This window comes from Eublepharis macularius, chromosome 16 (assembly GCF_028583425.1).
Source record: "Eublepharis macularius isolate TG4126 chromosome 16, MPM_Emac_v1.0, whole genome shotgun sequence".
NCBI lineage: Eukaryota > Metazoa > Chordata > Lepidosauria > Squamata > Eublepharidae > Eublepharis > Eublepharis macularius.
The window spans coordinates 31,555,916-31,576,016 of NC_072805.1; the positions used below are offsets into that span (position 1 = coordinate 31,555,916).

General features: G+C 43.3%; 2 protein-coding genes across 2 annotated transcripts in view; one reads left to right on the forward strand and one right to left on the reverse strand.

Annotated features, from left to right (window-relative positions):
* Window positions 1-1,767: 1,767 nt before the first annotated feature.
* On the forward strand, window positions 1,768-12,228 carry GFOD2 (glucose-fructose oxidoreductase domain containing 2). Its single transcript, XM_055000137.1, has 3 exons — window positions 1,768-1,856; window positions 3,641-3,986; window positions 8,091-12,228. The coding sequence occupies exons 2-3, from the start codon at window positions 3,728-3,730 to the stop codon at window positions 8,987-8,989; spliced, it is 1,158 nt and encodes a 385-aa protein (XP_054856112.1). The 5' UTR covers window positions 1,768-1,856; window positions 3,641-3,727; the 3' UTR covers window positions 8,990-12,228.
* Window positions 12,229-15,318: 3,090 nt separating this feature from the next.
* PARD6A (par-6 family cell polarity regulator alpha) overlaps window positions 15,319-20,101 on the reverse strand; it is a 37,278-nt gene continuing 32,495 nt past the window's right edge. The window contains exon 4 of the mRNA XM_055000849.1: window positions 15,319-15,389. The gene's annotated coding sequence lies outside the window, so the exon portion shown is untranslated. The remainder of the gene's footprint in view (window positions 15,390-20,101) is intronic.

Below are 20,101 nucleotides of genomic sequence, written 5' to 3' on the forward strand. Positions count from 1 at the left end.
CCAACTGCAGTTCTTCAATAAGCCACCATTTCAAACTGTGGTACATCATGACTAGAGATGGGCATGAACCAGAAAAAAACTGAACCATGTGGTTCGTGGTTCGTCAAATTTCACGAACGACGAACTTTGACGAACCTGCCCCGGTTCGCGAACTGGTTCGTTTGGTTCGTGAAAACGTCACATCCAGGTCAGAAAATCATCACTTCCAGGTCAGCAGAAGGTCTGCAGGATGTCCATCCCCTGTTGCCTAGGAAACTGATTGATTGGCACCAGGCTGTCTGCAATGGTGAACCAAAAAACAAACCAAATGAACCAGCCAAAAAGTTTGTGGCGGTTTGTCAGAAATGGGATCTGATGAACCGTGGTTCGCGAACCACAAACCAGCCTGGTTCGTGCTTAATTTTGGTTCATATTTCAGTTCATGCCCATCTCTAATCATGACATCTGAATGGACCCTCATGTGAAGTGTTCTGAGTTTCAATTGCAGACCATGTCTGTGCAGCTAGCAAAAAGGAAAGGATGTCAAAATATCCCAGGTTCTTCCCTCGAATATGTACTACCCAATCCAGCCTGGAGCTTCACCAGCTGGTTTAAAGCAAGAAGGCAAGTGACAGCTGTTCATGCATTTGGAGCCTGAAAGAAGTTGGCTGCTTTGTGACTGTGCACACTTGCTCCATCCTCACATTCAACCTGCCTGTTCTAAAGAGAGCCTAACAACTGTCAATCGTTACATGTACCTGGATAGCATCCAGACTAGATTACTGCAACATGCTCTACACAGGGCTGCTCTTGAAGACTGTTTGGAAACTTTGGTGCAAAATATGCCTAAAAGGGTCCTTGTTGAGATGAACTGATCGCAATAAGGCAGTACTACTCCAGATGCATTGGCTCCTGATTTGTTTCTGGGCACACTTCAAGGTGCTGATTGAGGCTGGTAGGTAACCCTATGCGTACTGGTTAATATTCTCTCTCTCTCTCTCCACCTGCCCATTCATGACATTTCTGTTAAAAGGAGAAGAACATTGTTTTTTTCTTTGTAGGGTTTATTTCTTTATTTTTATTGATCGTTGGCCTTTCTCACCAAGGCTCCAGGCAGATTATATGGTGTGAGACAGTGCAGTCCATTTCAGAGACATTTCAATAAACAATGTAATAGGCAAAATAAAGGTAAATTTGCAAAAAAAATGTAGAAATCGTATACAGAGTTGAAGAAACTCTGAAACACAGCATAAGCAATTCTGATATATTAAACAACATAGAACCTATACAACACATACTTACAACAACAGACAGAACATAGTAGCATAGTCTATAGTCCCTCTCCCCTTGAGGCCACTGCCTTACCCTACACTGAGCAAAATTTATTCGGCCAATGACCAGCACAAATCACAAAATAACAAAAAAACATATAAAAGATCAACTATGATATCCAATATACAAGGACAATAGCATTAAAAAATTAGCTAAAATTTAAGTTCAGCACACAATTTCTGGGCAGGAGCAAAAAGGTGGTGGGCATTCCAATCCTCGCCACCCAACCCCCCCCCCCCTCAAATCCCTCTACGAACCAATTTAATTATTTGTGGAACGTCCAAGATTTTCTGGAAGTGAAGGAAGCGACGCGCTCCCAAGGAAACTTGCAAAGAAGAAAAATGCAGCGCGGCTCCTTTAAGAGGCAGCCAGCAACAACCCCTCCTTTCTCTCTCCCTCGCCCCCGGCCGTCTCTCTCCCTCAGCGCATGCGCAATAGCCTCAAGTGGCTGGGGTAGGGAGACGGTACTAAGGCCAGTTTGAGAGGCGATGGAGCGCGCGCGCGTGCGCGCGCGAGGACGAGAGGAGAGGCGCTGCGGCCCTCAGGTGAGTCTCGCCGCGCTTCTTTTTAACGGGGTGTATCCTTCCGCAGGTGAAAGTGGGCCCGGGGCGGGGGGGTTGGTCTTCAGGTGTGGATTTTCTTTCGGGGTGCGTGTGTGAGCCAGTCGTTGTGGTGAGGTGTGCAAAAGAGATGCACTGCGGAGGAAGAATGGGGGAGAGGGTGGAGACAGAAGGGAAGGCAAGGCTTGAGAAGAGGGGGGTGGGATGTTAAAGAGGTAAATGAGCAGGTGATGGGGTTTGTGTGGAATGCAGACTTGAGTTTGTGTGGAAAGCAGGCAAGGTGTGTGCTGGTGTAACACACACCCTTAACTAGGAGTTCTATTCCAGGATAAGCTTTCCTGACCTTTTTCTTTATATATACTGTTTAGTGTGTGTGTGTATGTATACACAGAGACACACACAAACATATATGCGTGTACTTTTTTAAAGGTGCCATAAGCCTTCTATTTACTTTTGCTGCAGTGGGGTTGAAAAAGAGCATCCTGGACAGAGTATGAGGTTAATATTGATATTTTTGTTATCTGCCCATGTGAAGATACAGATCAAAAACTGCTCCCAAAACAGCAGGATTTGAGTCCAGTGGCACCTTAGAAACCAACAAGATTTTACAGGATTTGGGTCCAGTAGCACCTTAAAGATCAACTAGATTTTCAGGGTGTGAGGTGCTGGAAGTCAGAGCTCCCTTCTTCAGGTACTTTGGCTCTGGTAAGCTTACATCTTGAAAATTTTGTTGGTCTCTCAGGTACCACAGGACTCAAATCCTACTGTTCTACTGAAGACCAACACCAACCCTAAAACTTCCTCAAAATTTTTTAGTATTTTCACCGTCAAAGTTGTCAGTGTTATCAACTGTCAAAAATCCGTATACATTATATTTTTTTTAAATGTAGCATGAAAGTTGAAAGACTTTCTACAGACGTTCTGGTGTCCTTATCTCCTGCTATCCTTATTTTTCCTTTCTTCCCTTCGTTTTTCTCTGTCTCCATGTTTCCTTGGGTGTATCCTTCTTTTTCCAACACTTTCTAGTGGTAATATTGTTTGTTTACTGACAAATAGAATTTAGATTTAGAAATAATTGCCTATAAATCACCAGAAATGTTTTATTTATGTATTGCTTCTTTGTGCTTTTTTAAGGGCCTGAGGTGATGTACATTAAAAAGGCAAGATGCATGAGCATGTGTCCGTCCACATGCACACATACACATGAACACTTTCAGAGACTCAAAAACTTTATGTATAGTAGCTGCTTTCCATGCTTGAAGCAGGTTTTGAAGGAAAGTTGTACGCACTAAAAATTAGGATTTGTGAAGTCCTTGGTTCAAATGTTATTTAACCCGGGAGCTCACTAAGTTGCCAGAGACAAGCCACGCTCTTAGCTTTGCTTAGCCAACCCCCTAACATGAGCTATGGAGTAATAATACTGATTTACCTCATAGAATTCTTGTAAGGATTATAAAATAATGTATGTGAATCAGTTTGAACCTTCGAAAAGGCTATAGAAATGCTTTTATGTAGTTAGATGATACATCCACAAATTTTCTTTGGCATTGACAGGTGTTACTGGCTTAATATGTTAAATGTGCATCAGCTTTGGAAATAGAAGCCTAGCTTGGTAACAAGCAGATTCATCTGGCTTGAGTACTGAATGACCCACACTGGATTATGCTTGTGTCACTGTTGACCATGACGAGCCAGTCACTTTATGCAAACAGTATGAAAGATGCCCGGTGCTAATATTCAATCTCTCTTTTTCTCCCTGCCTGTTTTAGGAGCTGTGGATGAAACAGAATGCTGACCAGTTTGGCCTTCGTGCCTGAGGATTGTGCTGAGGAATCAAATTGTGAAAATCATACACAATGAAAATGCTTCCCGGCGTGGGGGTTTTTGGGACTGGGAGCACCGCTCGGGTGCTCGTACCTCTGTTGCGAGCAGAAGGCTTCTCCATCGAGGCCCTCTGGGGGAAGACTGAAGAGGAAGCCAAGCAATTGGCTGAGGAAATGAACATTTCCTTCTACACCAGCCGGACAGATGATGTCTTGCTTCATCAAGATGTGGATCTGGTTTGCATCAACATCCCCCCACCATTAACACGACAAATTGCTGTGAAAGCTCTAGGTACCGTATATTTGCTGTTGAATTGGAACAAGTTGCTTTGGCTTTGGAATAAAACCCGCCTTCTGTGTTGTATATCACAACTGGCATCTGGTGGTGGTTGCTGTGTAATTGATTACTATAAGCCATATGTCTCCCTTTGCAGCATTACATTTGTATCATATAGCTGTGAAGTCTTGAGGATTATAATACAGCAGAATGTAATGTTACAAAGATTGGTATAATATCTGACTTCCTATCCTGTTCTGCCCATGCTGTGAGGCAGGAGGAGCATACGGCACTCATAGGTATGTAATGTCTGACATAGTGGGAAAATATAATTGACTGGACCCCAATTCTGCTTTTACTTTATGGATAAGTTTTTAATAGGTTTGTTAGCTTTTCTGAGGATTGTAACTGAGGGAGCAGGGAGTTCCCCCTGAATTTTGTCAGGCAACCTGTGATAAAATTGATTTTTGTGTCACATGAGCCCTGACCTGGATAGCCCAGGAGAGCCTGATCTCATCAGATTTCAGAAACTAAGCAGGATTGGCCTTGGTTAGTAATTGGATGGGAGACCTGCAAGGAAGACCAGGGTTGTAGATCCAGGCAATGGCAAACCACCTCTGTTAGTCTGTTGCCATGAAAACCCCACCAGGGGTCACCATAAGTGAACTATGACTTGACGGTAGGATTTGCATCAGAATAGGAAAAGTAATGTTACCGTTAGATATAAACTCATGGAAAGGATGTGAAGCCTGATAATTTGGCTGTGTGCATCCTTTCCGTTCATTAGAAGGCAAAGACTTCTGTGGTTGATAAACAGGAAACAGTAAGGTGAAAGTATCTCTTGGAACGGATTTCACATTCTTTCTTAAACAGAGTTGATGCAGGCTTTGGTGGCTGGCCTCCAAAACAAGAATGATTTTTTATAGAGGTTAGAAGGTGAATCTTATATTCTTGTGATTAAATTAAGTCTCTGCATTCCCACAGCCCCTGAAGGCACAGCAAAATTCAACGGCATATTTCTGCTGCTTCACTGACCACTAGGAGTCTGCAGAGACCAGGGCATTATCCTTGCTTCCCCACCCCCATGGATCAAGGAGAAATTCTGTAGAAGGGAAGTGGCTGCTTCCTCTTGGTGTGGTCAGATGTTCTTCAGGGAGCAAAAGGCTTATTAAACTTTATAGGTAGTGCCTCCAAGCCAGTTGGGCCTGGCGCTTGCTAGAGTGCAGACAGGTTACTGATTAGCAGATTTTGTCTTCTATTGAGAAGGCTGGTACTTGAAAGTAGGGAAGGAGCTCCAATTGGCTTCCTTTTTTCTGCAGGGCAATTTAGTGTTACTTGAAATGTATTATGGAAGCAAATGTTTCTTTGGTGCTGGAAAGGATCGATGACTGTCTAAATGCAGAGTGGCTGAGATTTTGGATGGGGGACGGTATCCCACTTCTGAGAGTCAAGTTGATACTCTTAAGGCTTCAGTGTGTAGGGTTACCAGCCTCCAGGTAGTGGCTGGAGATCTCCCGGAATTACAACTGGTCTCCAGGCCACAGAGATCAGTTCACCTGGAGAAAATGGCTACTTTGGGGGGTGGACTCTATGGAATTATGCCATGCCAAGGTCTTTTCCCTCCCCAAACCCCACTTTCTCCAGGTTTCTCCCCCTAGATCTCCAGGAATTTCCCATCTTGGAGATGGCAAGCCTATCAGTGTGGTATAAAATTACATGTGTAATTTGAAAACATTTTGCAAAATTTATCATAACTGGGACTTGAAACCAGATTACTATCATTCTCTTTGGGGTATGGCAGGAACTTTCTGGAACCATGCCACTGACTGCTTTGTATAACCGTACTTCTAAAGTGTCTCAAGAATTAAACAATGTGCAAAACATTAAAAAGACACGGCCTGTCCAATGGCCTTGCAGGCTTAATTTAGACAGAAATAAAATCAACAGACTCAAAACCAGAGGAGGAGATCAGAAGTAATTAGTCTTAGGTCAATGGAAACAAATGTGTCTTAAGGCTTTTTCTTTTTTTAAGAGGATCAGTTAAATGAATATTGGCTGCAGTAGATAAGGAACAATAAGAGAAAAAGCATGAAGATAGGAAATGGAGGGGCTAGACAGAGTTTAACAAGCAATTAAGAACCAGAAGAATGCATGGCCTAAGGAGGAGAATGCGGAGATTTGAGAGACTCAAGATAAGCAGGAGCAAGAGAATGAATAATACCCTTCATGATGAGCTGTGGAACTTTAAATTGAACTGGAAAAGGAAGCCAATGAAAAGAGCAACAAAACATGTCTGAATTTGCATGCAGAAAAATATATATCAGGTTTCAGAATGCAAAACAGAAATAAGAGGCTTAAGGTAGGAATAGGGGTAACCTATAGTTGAGCCAAAACAAGAGAGAAAAACAAACAATGGGCAGAATCAACTGAGAGGAAAGACCAGATTTGAGACAGAATCCTTCAAGTTAGAAGATCTGACGTCATCTGCCTGGAACAGAAGTCCTAATCTTTTAGAAAGGTTTTATAAGCATGAAGTGTGAGTCAGGGCTGTGAAATGCCAGTGCTGTAGCCCAGCTCTGTTTAACCTCCAGTGTTCTTTGAGTTTGGAAAAGGTTCAGAGAAAAAAAATGAAGTGTGCAAAAATGCGGTTCAGATTAATACTACCTTTGCAGGTCTTGTAAAGCAGTTTCAGGTTTAGATATGCTTGTTTGTTTTCCTGTTGTTGGAACTATCAGTTTGAAAATACTATATAATTCATGTATTCCAGTGTTTTATGCGAGAGTAGTGGATGTCATATCTAAATACACACATTACGATGGTGTTGCAGTTTACTAGGGTTCTGTCCGCTGATTAGATTTTTCCTTCCTCGGTGTGTTGTGACTAGGCCAAGCAACTCATCCATCTTTGTCAGGAGATGCCTTGGTGTTTCTAATCCTATTAAAGTCTTAAGAAAGGCCACCTAAATTTTAGTCTACTGATTAAGCAAGCAACCAGTTTGAAAACTTCTAAGAATTTCTCCACTTGAGAGAGATTTAAGGATGAGGCTATCCCAGATCCCCTCTTAACAGTCAATTAAATGCTAATGTTCACAGTTGAATAATTATTTTATAACTGTTCTGAAAGTGTCTTACCACAAGTCCTTTTTTGTTTAAGGGAATTTATTTATACATAGAACATGAGTCTTGTTTATAATGTTCTCTCCTCTCTCCCCTTCTCCAAATTTGTGTGTATGCACAGCTCAAGTTATTTCTTTTTGTAATGCCAAAATAGATCAGACTCCCTGTCCTCTTTTTAATTAATAAGCAAGGCTGTCCTTAAATTTTCACACATTGTGCAGAAAAATGCCTTTTCCCCTCATGATAACTTCTGCCCTTTTTGAAAAAATAATTAACATGTGAAAGAATAAGAAAAAGAATAACCTGTAGTAATTCTGAAAAGAAGTATTGGCCTTTATGGGTTTTGACTTTAGTTCTTTACACACCATAAAGGAGACGCTATGGCAAATTGCCTATTTAACTGAGATTTTGAATAAAGTTTTAACCTCATTGGGGGGTTTTTGCAAAGAGATGCTTCAGTTGTCTGTAAATTTATTTATTTTTAAATTTACTTCATTTGTACCCCACTTCTTTTTCTCCTCAATGGGACCCCAAAGCGACGTACAATATTCTTCCCTTTTCCATTTTATCTTTGCAAGAAACCTGTGATGTAGGTTAGGCTGCTAGGGTGTGACTGGCCCAAGCTCACCCAGGGCGCTTCCATGGCAGAGTCGGGATTTGAACCTGGGTCTTCCAGATCCTAGTCCAACCACTACACCACACTCTCTGGCAATGACTTTCCCTTAGCCACTTCTGAGTATGGTGCGTTTAAAATATGACTGCTGGATACACGATCTGCAGGAGAAGACACACACACACACACCCGGAAGCTTGTAGTTGCCTTGTTCCTTCAGCAAAGTCAGTCTTGTATCTTGGGTGCCCTCACTTTTAACTGATCCCCTGTTACCATTTGCCACTCCCTCCCCTCTTAAGTCTGTCCTCCCCCAGAGTGAAATTCTGATTCTCAGGAGCTGTTTGGTGTCCTGATCACCTCTGAATCAAATCGGTCTCCTGTGTTCCACAGGTATTGGGAAGAACGTCATCTGTGAGAAAGCTGCTACCTCAGTGGATACCTTCAGGATGGTGACAGCTGCCAGATACTACCCCAAACTCATGAGCATTGTAGGCAATGTCCTGCGTTTCCTGCCGGCTTTTGTCAAAATGAAGCAGTTGATAGAAGAGCACTATGTGGGCGACGTTCTGATCTGTGACGTTCGAGTGTATTGGGGCAGCCTTCTCAGCCACAAGTACAATTGGATCTGTGATGAGCTGATGGGCGGGGGCGGCCTGCACACGATGGGGACGTACATCATAGACCTCCTCACTCATCTGACAAGCCGAAAGGCAGAGAAAGTCCATGGCTTGCTGAAAACTTTCGTGAAGCAGAACTCTGCCATAAACGGGATACGCCACGTCACCAGTGATGACTTCTGCTTTTTCCAGGTGCTGATGACGGGAGGTGTCTGCAGTACGGTGACCCTCAACTTCAACATGCCTGGGTCGTTCGTCCATGAGGTCATGATCGTGGGGTCTGCGGGGCGCCTCATAGCCCGTGGGACAGATCTGTACGGCCAAAAGAACACGGATCTCCAGGAGGAACTCCTGCTTGTAGACTCTCTGGATGTCAATGCAGGGCTTTCAGAAAAAGGCTTCAAAGACATACCCGTGCTGTACCTTAAAGGAATGGAATACCTGGTGCAAGCGCTGCGTCAGTCGTTCCAAGACCAGGAAGACCAGCGGACCTGGGATCCCAAGCCAGTTGCCATGGCAGCTTCTTTTGAAGATGGCCTCTACATGCAGAGCGTTGTAGATGCTATTAAAAAATCCAGCAGGTCTGGGGAGTGGGAATCTGTGGAAATCATGACTGAAGAGCCAGATGCCAATCAAAATCTCTGTGAGGCACTTCAGAGAAATAACCTATAATGGAAAAGTTCCTGGAGATCAGAACAGTTGGTGGAAACGGGCAGAAAATGTCAAAGATGGAAATGTTTTGGGGGACTGGGGGGAGTTACTCTTGTGGGTAAAAAAAAAAACTTCTAAGGAAATATTTTTGTTTTTAAACTCGTTCAGAGTTTTAAATATTGCAGGTTTGTGTGCGTTTGTTTTTGTTTTAATGCTAAACTTTCTGAGTTGTATTGTTAGGAAAACTTGAATTGTCCTTTGCACTCAGCAGTAGCTAAAACGGAAGTGTGGGGTTTTGCCATTGGGGCATGTTTATGTCCCTTCTACACACAGCTTTGGCATTCTTACCAGTTTAACATGATAGCACTTAACACTAGAGAAGGCTGTTTTTAATAGGAATACAAGTTAATCTCCTAGGATTGTTCTTGAGAGGGAAAAAAAACACCTCACACAAGGGATGCGATGGAGTGAGTCTTTAAACTTGGTCAGCAGTGAGGACCGATTGCAGTCTCTGGCATCCAGTTTGAATGTTTTGAATTTACACGGGGAGAATGAGAGTGCTCTTTGACACGAGCCACTCGCTCCCTGTTGCTAGAAGAACTCAAGTATTGTGTTCAGCTGCAGTTTGCACATGCCAGCACTGCTCTCCCACATCAGGTTATTTGAGGCTTGAAGACCTCTTGCACTTCTTTTCCCACATCCTCTTCTGCCCTGTTAAGTGCCGCCGAGCAAACTCCATCCATGATCTTGCTCCGGTGAAGCTTCCTTTGCAGCACAGAAGCCAAGCCCATGGCCAGTTTTGCTAGTCTTGGCTTGTGCAATGTTCTATCTGGATATATACTGAGGCAGGCTTTGATCTGTCAGAGGGATATGAAGTTGGATAGAAATGGAACATCCAGTCTCTTAATTCAGCCACTGGCTGGTAAGAAGGATAGATTAGCTTGGAGGCATTAAGGCCAGAAGTGGTTTTGGGTAGGCGAGTGGATTTAATCAAACACTGGACCATGTTCCTCATCCCTTTCCCGTCTGATGCGCATCCTGTGGGAATCCTGGTGCTGGTTGCCGAGCAAACCTTAGTGCGCATCTACCAGATCTCTGAGCTGCTATTCTTCACCAGGCTGAACCTGAGAAGTGATAGCTAACTTTTTATAAAATATATTGTTTACTTGAATGGTTTTTTTATTGTTTCCTACTAGATTTTAATCCTGTACCTTAATATAAAGCATTAACAAGCAACCTTAATGTGTTTTGCAAGTGGCCACGTTATTTTGGAGTGTGTGTGTGTGGGAATTTAAAAGCACATAAAATCAGGAACTATTTCAGCTGTTCGTTCAGCTTCCCAGAGAAAAAACCCTGCTGTTCCCCTCACCTCACCTATTCTGGTCTTTTAAAGTTATTTTTAACCACAACAGCTGTATCCTTAATTCTAGTTGCAGATGTTTGTTTTCTGCCACTGGGCTAACAAATTTCAGGCCTTACCCGCTTTTGCATTTTGAGGGTTGGGGGGGGGGGATCCAAATTCAGTACTAAAGGAACCTTGACACAATGTGCAGTTCTGTGGAATTTCAGAATGCTTTGATAAACAGTATGATGACAAAGAGGCCGTAAATTGAAAACTTTATGATGGGTGATTAAAAACCTTAGTTAGGGAGGACCTGTAAGGCCTCCGTTCTTTAACTTTGGAAGGTCCTGCTTTAAAGCTTTCTTTGATTTCTAACATGACACATCCCTGACCTGGATAGTCCAGATTAACCCGATCTCATCAGATCTCGGAAACTAAGCGGGGTCAGCCTTGGTTAGTAATTGGAAGGTCCTCCAACGAAGACCAGGGTTGCAGAGACAGGCAGTGGCAAACCACCTCTGTTAGTCTCTTGCCATGGAAACCCCATCAGGGGGTCACCATAAGTCAGCTGTGACTTGATGGCTGTCTCCACCAACATGACACTATCTTGTCAGCTTTCAAAATGTTCTTACATGTAGGCTAATAATATGTTCTTAAAATAAGCTAAGATTCTCAGCTAAGTTCTCCTTCAAATTCTTAGTACTTGCTTTTATACAAGTGCATGAAATAAACACAGTCCTGGATGGTGACTTTGGTCTTTCTCAAAAGGGCTAATTTACTAGTCACCTTTATTAATGAGCTAAATTATTTCTCTGTTGTTCAGCATTAATGATTGAGCATTGCAATCTTGTTTTTACTGGAAAATCAGTTAACAACTGAGTTTTTCCCTCACCTTGATAATACAAAAATTCAGACTCTTGCGGTAGCTATTTTTCTCCCACCCTCTTTAAAGCTCACCAAAGAAATGGGAAAATTAAGGACTGCCAAGGAATGAAGTTATATTCCATTGTTCTTTTGGGGGCAAAGAGAAGAATGCTTGCCCTCTGTTGCATGCGTCCCTTCTATTTTACAAGCTGCTTTTGTTGTTGCGGTTGAAGGAGATGTAAAATATTTGGAGGATGTTTCCTCTGCTCTGTCCAGCAAGGTTTAGCAAAAAAAGGAAGAAAACATTCCTCACTTGCATTCTTCTCTGCCTTGCTAGTAATACAGGTAGAGATCACATTGTTACTAGATTTGAGGTGTCTTGTAAAGGGAAGGAGTGGGGAGTCTTTTTATCATGCAGAAAAATCTTCTTGTCTCAAGAGCTTCATTTCAGTCCTATGTTAAACTGATTCAGACTCTGGCAGAGCCCCTTCCCCATTGATAGCCTATTCAATAACTCTTTAAAAGAGTGATCTCGTTCCTCCTAGACTCTTGGGGAGAACACGCTGGAGTGAGATGGACTATATTCGTGTCTCTGAGAACTTTTTAGCAGTTCTAAAGATTGTGCCTGATCTGGGCTACTTAGCCAGCATCTCCAATTTCCCTTATATTATGATCCGGCGACAGGACAAATGTACAAAAGCTTTATACCGGAATGCAATGAACCATGTTTGAGGAATACACTCGGATGGGACAAAAGGAACATCTAGCAAAATGGTGATCTCCAGGGACCCTTTTTAAAGGCTTAAGGGCCTGCCAGCCTTTTGGCCTTCTGCTTGCCTCTTCTGAAAACAGCTCCACATCCCACTAGACAGTGCTACTTGTGCTGTGGTGACAGCGGCGGGACAAGGTGAGCTGCACAAACACTGAGCATCTTGTCAATGTCAACCTGGGTAGACTTGTCCACCTCAGCCTTGGCTGCAGTTCCCAGACTGGCACTTCTTGGATTTCTCGGGTCTTCTGCAACTAAAACAGAGAATAAAAAGCTTGTTATGAACTGTGATCTGTCCCTGTGAGTCAATATGGAACAGCAGCGCTAGTTGATTGGTGGTTTTCTTTGTTGGGCTACCCAACTTCTCTTTAGCACTCAATAGCCTGCAACTGAAGTAAAACTTTTAACAGTGTCAGGAGTAAGGTGTTGCAACTCAAGTTATTTTTGACGGGGCCCTCAAAAGTGCCAAGTTCTGCTAAACTCATTTGTTTGGTTTCAGCCCTAGTCGTTCCCCATTGGTTTCAGGAGGTGGAGAAAAGTGTACCCATCCCTTTTTGTTCCCCGTCTGTTACCTTTGGGAGGATTTATTCTCAGTTCTATGGGTCGTGTTTTGTTCTCTAAAGCAGGAAGAATCTCCAGTGGAGGCAGGTCACATTCGTTTTCTGACGGGCTGTTCATCTCTGGATTGCCATAGTTTATATACTGATATAAAGGTCGCAAACGCTGGGACTTTCCTAGAAATGAAGATGTGACCTTTGGATGACAAGCAGCTTTTAAAGCAACAGACAGGAACTGTTATTAACCATATTGCTATAGCTTAGCCCTATTATCTTCTTTTTGCCATGATAGGTCTTTAAGATGAGAGGGCTCCCTTTTGTATCTGGGCTTCACTTAGTACCTACCCCAGTAAACTTCCAACCTTGCAAACTCGTATCACTGTGGAAGCAGAAGTGGTTTTTAAGTCCTATGTATGCCCTTTGAGAAAGATAGGCTTCTCCCATTTATAGAGGGGCTCCCTCTATATATGACTGTATTACAGTAACTAGCTTTGCCTTTTAAGTGTTTTTTCCCCATCTATTAATTACTAGCCTATGTTATTGAGAACCGGAAGTCACAGGAGATCTTTTGGTCATCTACAGGCTAATTGTTTCTACCATGGACAGCAACAGGGAGCAGCAGCCAGGGGTCCACCATGAGGAATTGTGTGAAGGTAGAACAATTGGGAAATCCTACTCCCAAATCTCCCCCTCCAGAATTCTATAAGCTCTCAAGGAGTTAACCAATTTTCCTCTCCCTTCCCTTCTCCCTCTTGATTCTCAGCTGCTGTCGACATTCTGTGCTTTTGAAGCATGTTCAATCCTCAGGCCAGTTTTGGTTTTTCTTTTTGGTTAATTTACAATTTTTCTGAATTCCTGGGGAATCCCCCAAGTATGCCCTCCCCCAACATGGGGGGAATCCTCCCCCTGCCCATGCCTTATCCTGTTTGTGGCTGGCATGGTTTTCTGCTTTTATGATTGGCAGAAGATCCAGTTGATTTATATAACCGTAATACTAATGTGGCAGACACAGTCAAATTTATACCTCAGCTTAACTATCTCCCAGTAGGAATTGTGTTCTAAGCTTGTTCGTTTTCATTTTTTGTTCTCCGCACCTGAAGACTCAGGAGAGAGTATGCTCCCTGTGTTAGAAGCTGGGCTCACAATGGTATCCAGTGAACTTTTCCTTTTCTTCGATTTCTTGGGCTGCTTTGAGATGGGAGGAATTTCAGCTTTGGAGCCATCCACCTCCTCTTCCTTAGGAGAGAGCTTCTTGTAATCTCCATGTTGGAAAATGAGGACCTCGGTATCGGTTCTGCAGAGAAAAAGACACCAAGAACAAATGTGTGGATCCAATGAACCTCCCATGGCACATCACAGACTAAGTCAGGGACCTACTTTGTTGTTCTAGCTTTAAAACCATAGGTTGTCAGCCAGGCCTGGAGTACGGAGACCGATCTCAGATTCTTGAGTTCTGGAAATAGATCTTGGTTTCCCTGGATTTCTTCCTCGTACCGTTTGGCATGGAGGAGAATGCTTTTCCCATCTTCATGCCACTGTGGGAAAGATACATACAGTTATTCTATGGAGGAAGCCTACAGTAAGATTTAGGTCAGGGCTTGTCCTGAAGAACAGGGAATTGCTGTCAATGTGTTTGGATTGATACTGAGTCAGCAGCTTACCACCTGTTCTGTAAAAAATTATTCTTAATTAAATTATATATTAAATACATAGTTATGTAACAGGATATGACATCAAGGTTGAGAGAAGAAGAAAGAGTAAGTAAAGACAATTACACAGTTTGTTTTGCAGCTGAACAACAGTTCCAATGGAAATATGACCATAGTTTATGTTAACCCAACATCTTTCCATAAGCTCTTGGCACTTGATGAAGAATGAAAAGGTTGTTAAAAATGAGTTCTCAGTAGATATAAATGGTCTCCAAACAATTTTATTTATTTTTATACCCTGATTTTCTCCCCAGTGCGCACCCAAAGCAGCTTACAACATCATTGAAGGTAGAGGCTTAGAGGATGTGACTGGCCCAAGGTCACCCAGCAAGCTTTCATAATGGACTAGATTAAAACGTGTGTCTCCCAGATCCTAGTCTCTCACCCTAACCTCTACGCTGGCAGGGGTGCATCTTAGTACAATAATGCAATAATGAAAGATAACAATGCTTGCTTGGATTTTCACTCTTCTGATGTCCCATTAAAGTTCCAGACATCAACAGAAGATTTCCAGCTGAAGGTTGCATAAAGGCACATGCGAACGGAATGCTCCTGGATTCCTTGAGGGGTCCCCAATCAGTTTCTGAAGAAGAAGGTGTCGCCAAGGCTGCTTCCAAGAGGAAAGACAACACCAGAGCCCAAACCGTAGCTGATGTTGGTGTTGCTACCTCTAGAATATGCAGTGTGATGTTACAGAGATTTGGTTAACTAGAAAAGGCTGGAAGACACTGAGAATGCGAGAGCAGATCTTAGTGATTTGAGCTCCAGTGGGGAATGTGCCCTAACTTACAAGCACTTAAGAGTCCTCTTATGACAAGGCTCCCTTTCCCCTGCCAACAGCAGGACCCCCAGAAAAAGACTTCCTCTGGGCCTGCCCTCTCGCCACCTAAACGTTGCAGGAAAACAAACAGCGGGATCGGCCCGTCTTTCAGGGTGACCAGCATCCCTGGAACGTTGTCCCCTCCCCGACAGCCACACTTTCCAGCTGCACAAACCTCCATGCCGGTGTTGTGCATTGGCTGCAGTCCCTGGTTTTCTCACACTGCCCTTCACCCTTTACCTCCAGTGACTTGACCGAAGGGTTATCCAGGGCTGCAGTCAGCTGGAGTAGGAAATGGGGAGGCATTGCTTTCCCTGCAGACTTCTTCTCAATGGGGCTTCTTGCAGAACCAGCCATTGCCTGGAAAGAAAGAAAAAGTAGAAACTAGACAGTCAGACAGGCCTGCCTTTGTGTACAAGCGAGACTTACAGGGAAAAGTTTCATACCCAACAATGAAAACCTAAGCAGAGCTATGCCCATCTCCGCTGATTGATTTCAACAGATGTAGAATGGTGTGACTCTGTTTAGGATTGCATTGTAATATTAGAAAAGCAAGATTTGGGTCCAGTAGCACCTTAATAATAATAGTAGTATTCTTAGCTTTCCCATTTGGTTTGAGAGCTACTGTGGCAGGGGTAGAGGTGTGGGGGAGCAAGTAGACTAGTAGTGGAAAGATTTCTGGAGTCTTTAGAAAAAAACGTTTCTTATAGCAGCTTGAGTTCTTGATGAAATTTTTTGAGTTTTAAAACATTAAATAATACATTGGCAATAGTGTCTCACATTTTGCAATTTGCTCATTTTTATTTTGCAGGCCCCCACCCACCCAATATAGGTCGAAACAGGATTGTAACAACACATCAGGTTTCTAATGCAATTTGAAGGAACTTAAAATGCCACCGCTTTTAAATCTGTCTAGTATGTTTCCTCCAAGGAAGCTGGCATTTTATCTGCCATTTTATCAGCCTGGCTGCATCCTCTTGTATCATTGGTGCTTCTCTGCCTATCCTACCTTACAAGGTTGTTGTGAAGACAAACTCCTTAGAGGTCAAATGAGATAAAAACAGAAGAAAAACAACAAGCCTGCATAGTGGTTCTGACTGTTCCAGTGCATATGTGTGGTTGTGTGTGCATGTGTGCTGATTTTATAATCTTTATTATATTTCTATCCCATCTATGGATAGAAATATAATAAAAGGTGGTCTCCCCCCCAAAACCAGACCTTGGGGAGGGGGGGTGCTCATTGCTCACTTCTGGAAGTGATGTCGTCATCACGCCAGGCTGTGCAGGCCCCAGCCCCCGAATCTCTCAGAGGCGAGGCCGTGCAGCCTGGGGCTGGCAATAGAGAGCCGGCTTGGCCAGCTCAGCACTCTCAGAGACCCGCAGCTCGACGGGGAGTGGAAAGGTGAGGGCACTGTGGATCCAGCCTTTAAGTGGCACCAGCTTCTAACCAAATCCACTCCTGCCTGTTTTGTAGCGGCAGGTGGGCTGGCTTCCTCTGTGCTGTGCCACCCCCCTGCTTCCTTGCCTTTCCCTTCCCTTCCCACTCTTCTCCTCCCTCCCCTAAGTGTCCGGTAGTTTGAGTGCATTTCCCTTGGACTGTCCAACAAAATACTGGACTATCCAGATGAAAACCAGACAACTGGCAACCCTATTCCCTCTTTCTCTCCAAGGCGCTCAGTAGTAGTGTTCATCATCTCTCCTCCTTCTATGTTAACCTCACAACAATGCTGTGAGAGAGGTTAAGCTAAGAGAGGGGTGACTAAGGTCACCGTGCTAGCATCATAGCAAAGTGGGAATTGAAAACTGGGTCTCCCAGACCCTAGTTTACCCTCGTTTACCCTCTAACTACTACTACACTATGCTGGCATCCTGTAAGATAAATGAGTACCATTAACTCCACGTTGCATATGAGGAACCAGGCCTGAGAGAGGCTCCCCTGCAGGGCTTCTTACTGAGTTCACCAACAAGGCCCGATTCCTTCATGATTTGTTGTCTTTTCATCCTTGGGCATCTCTTCAGCCCTCACGTGAGTGCAAAATGGTGGTTAATGAGTATTTCAGAAGGATAACTAAGTGATCAACTGTACGCGCTTTAAGTTACGAAGCCAGGGCAAGCGGCGAGCAGAGAAGGAAGCTCGTCTAAAGTTTTCCACAAGAACCGCTTCTGAAAGCGTCTCTGCAGCCTCATAGCAAGATTGCTGGAATCGTCATGTGAGCAAAGGCCCTGAATCTTAATTCCTTTCCTGAGGCGTTTGAGGGCAGCAGGAACCCTGTCGTTCTAAAAGGCCCGCTTGTGGTGTATTAATTCTTGACATGCCCAGGCTAGACAGCCTCTCCCTAGAGTGGATCTGCCTTGAAAATTAAGTGACAGATGCTGCTGCTTCCCTTAACTGAGCTGTTCCTGCTGGGGGTTTTATTCAGCGCTAAGGAAGTCAAGCGACAAGGTCGATGCTTTGCCTCTCAGATGGATCATGAGTCATTGGTCTTTTGACAGATTTGTAAAGCCTAAAATCCCAAGCCTAATGAAAACCGCAGCTTAAAAATGGTTTTTCTCCATTTCCCCATCTTGATTTTCAGTTGCCACGTAGCTTTGCAACAGCTGTTAGGGTAGGAGATATTAGGTGAACTGATAAAGACCCCTATCCAGAGAGAAAAGGAAACATTTCCTGCAATTGAATATAGATCGGAATGGTTCCTTTCCCCTACAATTCTAGGATAAGAAGTAAAAGGACGCCATTCCTTTTGAGACTCACCTGGCTGCCTATCTTGCAGTCTTTTAAATATCAGGCCAAAACAGTTATTTTTACTGAAAGGGTACCATCATTGAAAGCTGATTTATGGCCACCTTCTAGCCTGAAGACTGTTTTATTGGTAAGTCTTATGTTGTTTTAATATATTTTCATTGCTTTTGTTTTGCAAGTCTCCTTGCGTTGGTCGCTGTAGAGGAAACATACAGATTTTCTAAATAACTGAAGCTACCATAATAAGTGAAGCTGGTCTCTAGAGAGGAAGCATACAGATTTTCTAAATAAGTGAAGCTACCATAATATAAGAGCCCTGTGGCACAGAGTGGTAAGCTGCAGTACTGCAATGCATAGCTCTGCTCATGACCTGAGTTCAATCCTGGAGGAAGCCGGGTTTAGGTAGCTGGCTCAAGGTTGACTCAGCCTTACATCCTTCCAAAATTGCCTTACACCAACATCAGAACTTCAGTCCATCTAGTTCAGTAGCTGAGATGCCTTAACTGGATATGCCAAAAATGAATTCCAGCATGATGAAAAGGTCAGTGAGTCGAATTAGGACTTGGAAGTCCCAGGTTTGAATCTCCATGCTGCCATGGAAGCTTGCTTGGGCCAGTCACACACTCTCAGCCTAACCTACTGCACAGGGGTGTTGTGAAATGGAGAGTAGAACAATATAAGGACACTTTAGATACCTATTAGGAAGAAAGATGGGGGGTATAAATGAAATAAATAGAATAAAAATAAGAAATCTATACACATAAAGCAGTAGTCATTCCCTTTTGAAGATATCCTTCTGGGTAGGAAATTGAGGAACATGATTCCATACATAGTGCTGTAATTTTAAGTAAGTACATCAAATCTGAATATGTTTGGCTGTTTTGTGAGTGTAGGAACGACAACAAGAGATTTCCCAATGGTGATCTGAAGAACAAAAGATCCAGAGTTATAATGTCCAAGGTCCTCAGCTCAGCTTCCCCCCTAACACCATACCCAAGAGCCATCAAATTCAAAGGGAGGACTTGAGATAGGTAAATCTTGGGCATTTGTTCCTACTAGCAAGAAGAATGGGATCAGCCAAGGCTACGGAAACAATCTTCTCTGACCTGTAATGGTAATTTGATGGACCATGTTGTGTTGCCGTGTCCTCCTTTAAATGCAGTTGCTAGGTTACACCTGGACTATACTATTCTGAACACTCTATTGGCAGCTGGATGGCTGCAGAGAAGCACAAATGCCATCTCCCCTGCAGTGGCGTGCGCTGGGCCAAAGAGGCTAAGCGATTAGTATATGAAATCAGGAAATCTCTGGTTTGAAATCTTACCTTTGTCTTAAGGGGAGCCCTTCTTTCTCAGCACCCTATTGGCCCTTTTGGAAAGTGTTGGTTATTAATTTAAAATATTTATTTTGAGTTATGATTTCTATATTTTATAAATTGGTTGTAAAGCGTGGGTTTGTTTTAGTGTATATCAGAAGGGTACAAAATTACAAGCCAAATGCCTGATGAAAATGCCCGGCACTGGTGGAAAATAGCTAAATGACGATGCCCAAGCAAACGGACAGGGGAAATGAGGCACTACAATAAGAAGTAGGGTTGCCATGTCCAGGTTGGGAAATACTTGGAGATTTTGGGGTAGAGCCTGCGGAGGACAGGGTTTGGGAGGGACATGATCTCAGCAGCCTATAATGCCATAGAGTCTATCCTCTGAAGGAGCCATTTCCTCCAGGAGAGCTGATCTCTGTAGTCTGGAGATCAGTTAACGTTCTGGGAGATTTCCGGGTGACACCTGGAGGTTGGCCACCCTAACTGGGAAGACAGGAAGCTGGGCCTATAAACTTGGACAAGCTCATATGGAACATGGTTATATAAATCCAAAATAACTATAAATAACAGAGTATATAAACTACAGAATACAGAAACTACTGTGACACTGAGAGATCTCTGTCTTTTGGTGCTACACCTCTGAAAATGCCAGCCACAGCTGCTGGCGAAATGTCAGGAACTACAACACCAAGACCACGGCTATACAGCCTGGAAAATCCACAACAACTACAGAATATTTCTCCTCTCCGTCTTTACTTACTTATATTAGCATACATTATATTAAATTACAAATTCGATAACTAATCCATTTTGCTGATAATTGTTCTTGTTGAATACTGTGCAATTGTACATGGAGGAAAATTCAGTTGTGGATACCTACAATAGCACCACGGTAGTAGCACAATATCCAAGTGCGGGGATACAACCGCTTTTATATGCTTATAGTCTTATTATGAACCATTACCACAACAAACCAGGAATAATGTGAGCTGGGTTTTTTAAATCAAC